At 43.7% G+C, this 6,000-nt stretch overlaps 1 protein-coding gene across 1 annotated transcript in view; it reads right to left on the bottom strand.

Moving 5' to 3' along the window:
• Positions 1-534: 534 nt before the first annotated feature.
• The window catches only part of LOC311148880 (rhophilin-1-like), a gene marked incomplete at both ends in the record, with an annotated part of 29,931 nt that continues 24,465 nt past the window's right edge, over positions 535-6,000 (bottom strand). Inside the window, 5 exons of the mRNA XM_084185888.1 lie at positions 535-744; positions 931-1,083; positions 1,222-1,368; positions 1,637-1,713; positions 3,005-3,199. Coding sequence (XP_084042014.1) covers positions 535-744; positions 931-1,083; positions 1,222-1,368; positions 1,637-1,713; positions 3,005-3,199 — 782 coding nt within the window. The remainder of the gene's footprint in view (positions 745-930; positions 1,084-1,221; positions 1,369-1,636; positions 1,714-3,004; positions 3,200-6,000) is intronic.

Raw genomic sequence — 6,000 nt, 5'->3', positions numbered from 1 at the left:
AAACTCAGGACCTGAATGGATGTAGGTGTGGTTGTTGTTTTTACTGTTGAGAGTCGAGAGTGACCTCATTAAGACTGGAGTGGAAAAGCAAGACTCTGGGATACAGTAACTAGTACAGTAAAACAACATGTTTTCAACATTAAGACAACATGATGATGTGGTCTTTAGACCATAGGTTGTAGTTTGACAGTGCTGTTTATCTTCTTCAGTCTCTCTAATGCCCTTTAGCTGTATAGTAAGTAAGCTACAATAAAACTGGGCCACAACTATTAGTCTATTTTAAGACGTAATTTACACGATGCTCTTAACCCCTTCAGTGACAGATTTTCCTTGCTTTGCTGCAATAATGCATTCCAATATCTAGGAATATCCAGTCATATACAACACATCCTTGTATTGTAACATGTCATTCCCTGAGTGGTTTGTCTGTCTATAGCACAGTCTGAAATGGCACCCTATTCCCTAGTGCACTACCTTTGGCTGGTAGTGCACTGTATGGAATAGAGCACCATTTAAGCTTGCCCTCCGTCTATCTCAGTACATGGATTCACTGTCTCTGAGGTTTCCAAACGGCAGACTGAAGGTGCTGCCCAGTCTCTTGGTGAATCCTCCCCCTCCCCTGTTTTTCTTCCTGTTCCAGTTGAGTAAGGAGGCGGAGCTCTGGCCCTTAGCCCCACCCATGGTCCGTTGCCAAGTGTTCTCTTTGTCTCTGTTGGGGGAGAGCATCACTGACCTCCTCTCCACCTGAACAAACACACAAAACACACATTACTGATGCAGAAAAGTACTCAAACACACATGCAGACACAGTAATACATACAAACACACAGACAATCACTCGAACGCACACACAGACACGGACGCATGCACACAAACACACACAGACCCACCTACCTGTGTTTTGTGTGTGTGCAGTGTTATGAAACATACCAGTGTATCGTGTGTGTGCAGTGTGATGACGCTGAGCTCCACTCCTCTGTCACTGCAGCTCTTCAGGTTGTGGACCACCTCTCCATGTTTAGCCCACTTACAGTCCTCTCCATCTACCGCCACTATGTAGTCCCCCTCTCTCAGACCTGCCTCCTGAAAAACACACAAACAGTATATTTCAGTGGTGCTTGAAATACTGTACATTTTCAGTTTGAGAATCTTAGGAAATAGGAAAGCAATAATAGGAAAGCAAAGAGGGTTAAGACGAGAGACAGGGTACTACTATCTCACCTCAGCACATCCCCCCGACACCACTCCAGCCACCAGAACAGGAGAATCTCCTCTGACAGTTAGTCCCAGACCCCCCTCCCCTCGCTGGAGACAAACCACACGCACCGGCCCCCAGCGCGCCCGTGCACAGAACACTGACAGGGGCCCCTGCAGGGGAGACAGAGAGAGACCATCATCATTATCATCAAATGACTCTTCATTAATTTAAAAAACATCACCATCATAATCAGTCAGTCATCGGCGTCATTTTCATTTGACTAATTTAGCAGACGCTCTTATCCAGAGCGACTTACAGTTAGTGCATTCATCTTAAGACAGCTAGGTGGGATGAACATCATCATCGTCATTTTCATTATTGTCACAATCAGACTCAGAATCTTACCACCAAAAAAAAACATACAATAAAGACTCTTACCAGCCTTTGGAAGATGTCAGTGACTGGGACAGTGGAGAAGTTGGGTGGAATTATATCAGGCTTCTGCTGGGTTTGAGCTGAGGAAGAATAGAGAGACAAATGATCAATTACTGTTTCTCACACCTACAGATAACAGCCAAAATCAAGGAAACACTTGAGTAAATGAGGGATACAAAGTATTTTCAAAGCAGGTGCTTAGGGTCATATAGAAAAATGCCCAGCGGCTCGTCATTTTGGCTACCATAGCTAAAAGAAGAGATCTCAGTGACTTTGAAAGAGGGGTCTCAAAGGAGCATAGGGGGTTTAAAGTGTGTGCGTGTGTGTGTGTGTCTGTCTCTCAGTCACTAGATCTGGAGATTCTGGAGTGACGCCTGAGACAGCACTTTCCACTACAATCAACAAAACATCAAATGATGGAATTTCTTGTGGAAGAATGGTGCACAGCAAATTGGCCAGTGTTGATTTTTCAGTGTAACATTTCCAGCATTGATTCAGGAGTTAAATTCACTCTGCAAGAGTGAAATTAATACTCAGTGGTGTAAAATAACCCCCAGTGTTGGTGTTAATAACCAGAGTTCTTGTTTTACACTGGAGAATAAAACAGTTTAATCAAAACCACACCCATCATTTTCATATTTCCCAGCATGCTCTACTGCAGGTTGATTGTAATACTGTATATAGTGTATCATTATACTCCTGGGTAAAGTATTTATTTTTATGGCAATATCAGTAGAAAACATACAAATACGGAGGTTCAGGACCTTCGTAAGACTTCATAGCAAAATGGAGGGATGTATTGCAAACGGAAATAGCAAAATTGCATTATACAGGGAAAGATGGGTTAATCTGTGGACATCAGTGTTGGAGTTAAGATCAGAATGAATGGTGGATTGGCCACTGTGGGTGAAAATCCAGCACTTGAAGAAAGAGGAAGTTAGGAATATATGTAGAATTATTTAACTACAGGTACCATAGATGCCAGCGAAATAGCTGTAAGTAGCAGTGGAAGTATTGTTGTCTGTCAGTTTACTCCAATTAGAGTAGGGGGAAAAGTATAGAAAAACCCTCAAAAGAAATGGAAACAATTAAATTGATAGAACCTACAATCTAGCTGTAATATTAAAGCTGATCTACCCACTCCACAAAAAAAACACCACAATCAAGTTAATTTGAACACTTTAAGAGTTGAATGAGGAACACTGTAACAGAGTTAAATCTTGAACACTTTCAAAAGTCTTATTTTAACACCAGCTCAGTGGGACTCATATGTTCACTGAAAACAGTGTACATTGAACACTTTCCCTGTTAAATGTACACCACTAATTTTGTCTAATTACTGGTGCTCACACTTTCAAAAAACACACTCACAATGTATCTCGGGAGCTTCTGCTGTCTCGTCGAAGTCGTCCTCTCGGTCCATCTCAGAGTATTTGTCCAAAGAGCGTTTGTGCATGAAGGAGAGCACCTCCTGTAGAATATCCATCTTCCTTAAGATCTTACACAGACCGTGTACTCTCATAGCTTCCTCATGTCTGATCACCGCACGACGCAGGTGGGCCTTACCTAGAGCACGGACACACAGACAAAGACACAGACACACAGGAAGAGCTTTAGTAGGATCTCACAAAGGCCATGCACGCGTATCAAATATAAACTCAGCAAAAAAAGAAACGGCCCTTTTTCAGGACCCTGTCTTTCAAAGATAATTAGTAAAAATCCAAATAACTTCACAGATCTTCATTGTAAAGGGTTTAAACACTGTTTCCCATGCTTGTTCAATGAACCATAAACAATTAATGAACATGCACCTGTGGAACGGTCATTAAGACACTAACAGATTAGACGTAGGCAATTTAGGTCACAGTTATGAAAACTTAGGACACTAAAGAGGCCTTTCTACTGACTCTGAAAAACACCAAAAGAAAGATGCCCAGATTCCCTGCTCATCTGCGTGAACGTGCCTTAGGCATGCTGCAAGGAGGCATGAGGACTGCAGATGTGGCCTGGGAAATAAATTGCAATGTCCGTACTGTGAGACGCCTAAGACAGCGCTACAGGGAGACAGGACGGACAGCTGATCGTCCTCGCAGTGGCAGACCACGTGTAACAACACCTGCACAGGATCGGTACATTCGAACATTACACCTGCGGGACAGGTACAGGATGGCAACAACAACTGCCCAAGTTACACCAGGAACGCACAATCCCTCCATCAGTGCTCAGACTGTCCGCAATAGGCTGAGAGAGGCTGGACTGAGGGCTTGTAGGCCTGTTGTAAGACATGTCCTCACCAGACATCACCTGCAACAATGTTGCCTATGGGCACAAACCCACCGTCGCTGGACCAGACAGGACTGGCAAAAAGTGCTCTTCAATGACGAGTCACGTTTTTGTCTCACCAGGGGTGATGGTCGGATTCGCATTTATCGTCAAAGGAATGAATGTTACACCGAGGCCTGTACTCTGGAGCAGGATCGATTTGGAGGTGGAGGATCTGTCATGGTCTGGGGCGGTGTGTCACAGCATCATCGGACTGAGCTTGTTGTCATTGCAGGCAATCTCAACGCTGTGCATTCCAGGGAAGACATCCTCCTCCCTCATGTGGTACCCTTCCTGCAGGCTCATCCTGACATGACCCTCCAGCATGACAATGCCACCAGCCATACTGCTCGTTCTGTGCGTGATTTCCTGCAAGACAGGAATGTCAGTGTTCTGCCATGGCCAGCGAAGAGCCCGGATCTCAATCCCATTGAGCACGTCTGGGACCTGTTGGATCGGAGGGTGAGGGCTAGGGCCATTCCCCCCAGAAATGTCAGGGAACTTGCAGGTGCCTTGGTAGAAGAGTGGGGTAACATCTCACAGCAAGAACTGGTAAATCTGGTGCAGTCCATGAGGAGGATATGCACTGCAGTACTTAATGCAGCTGGTGGCCACACCAGATACTGATTGTTATTTTAGATTTTGACCCCCCCTTTGTTCAGGGACACATTATTCAATTTCTGTTAGTCACATGTCTGTGGAACTTGTTCAGTTTATGTCTCAGTTGTTGAATCTTGTTATGTTCATACAAATATTTACACATGTTAAGTTTGCTGAAAATAAACACAGTTGACAGTGAGAGCACGTTTCTTTTTTTGCTTTTTTTATATATACAATACCAGTCAAAAGTTTGGACACACCTACTCATTCAAGGGATTATCTTTATTTTTACTATTTTCTACATTGTAGAATAATAGTGAAGACATCAAAACTATGAAATAACACATATGGAATCATGCAGTAACCAAAAAAGTGTTAAACAAATCAAAATATATTTGAGATTTGAGATTCTTCAAATAGCCTTGATGACAGCTTTGTACACTCTTGGCATTCTCTCAACCAGCTTCACCTGGAATGCTTTTCCAACAGTCTTGAAGGAGTTCCCACATATGCTGAGCACTTGTTGGCTGCTTTTCCTTCACTCTGCGGTCCAACTCATCCTAAACCATCTCAATTGGGTTGAAATCAGGTGATTGTGGAGGCCAGGTGATCTGATGCAGCACTCCATCACTCTGCTTCTTGGTCAAATAGCCCTTACACATCCTGGAGGTGTGTTGGGTCATTGTCCTATTGAAAAAGAAATGATAGTCCCACTAAGCGCAAACCAGATGGGATGGCGTATTGCTGCAGAATGCTGTGGTAGCCATGCTGGTTAAGTGTGCCTTGAGTTCTAAATAAATCACTGACAGTGTCAACAGCAAAGCACCCCCACACCATCACACCTTCTCCTCCATGCTTCACGGTGGGAACTACACATGCGGAGATCATCCGTTCACCTACTCTACGTCTCACAAAAGACACAGCGGTTGGAACCATCAGACCAAAAGGACAGATTTCCACCGGTCTAATGTCCCCATTGTGCGTGTTTCTTGGCCCAAGCAAGTCTCCTCTTCTTACTGGTGTCCTTTAGTAGTGGTTTCTTTGCAACAATTCGACCATGAAGGCCTGATTTACGCAGTCTCCTCTGAACAGTTGATGTTGAGATGTGTCTGATACTTGAACTCTGTGAAGCATTTATTTGGGCTGCAATATCTGAGGCTGGTAACTCTAATGAACTTATCCTTTGCAGCAGAGGTAACTCTAGGTCTTCCTTTCCTGTGGTGGTCCTCATGACAGCCAGTTTCATCATAGCGCTTGATGGTTTTTGCGACTGCACTTGAAGAAACTTTCAAAGTACCAAATAGAGCTATCTTCTGTATACTCCCCCTACCTTGTCACAACAACTGATTGTCTCAAATGCTTTAAGAAGGAAATAAATTCCACAAATTAACTTTTAACAAGGCAAACCTGTTAATTGAAATGCATTCCAGGTGACTACCTCATGA

This window comes from Coregonus lavaretus (genome assembly GCF_964263955.1).
Source record: "Coregonus lavaretus genome assembly, chromosome: 21".
Taxonomy (NCBI): domain Eukaryota; kingdom Metazoa; phylum Chordata; class Actinopteri; order Salmoniformes; family Salmonidae; genus Coregonus; species Coregonus lavaretus.
The sequence above is the reverse complement of the archived record's forward strand: the minus strand, read 5'-3'. Positions and strand labels throughout refer to the sequence as shown.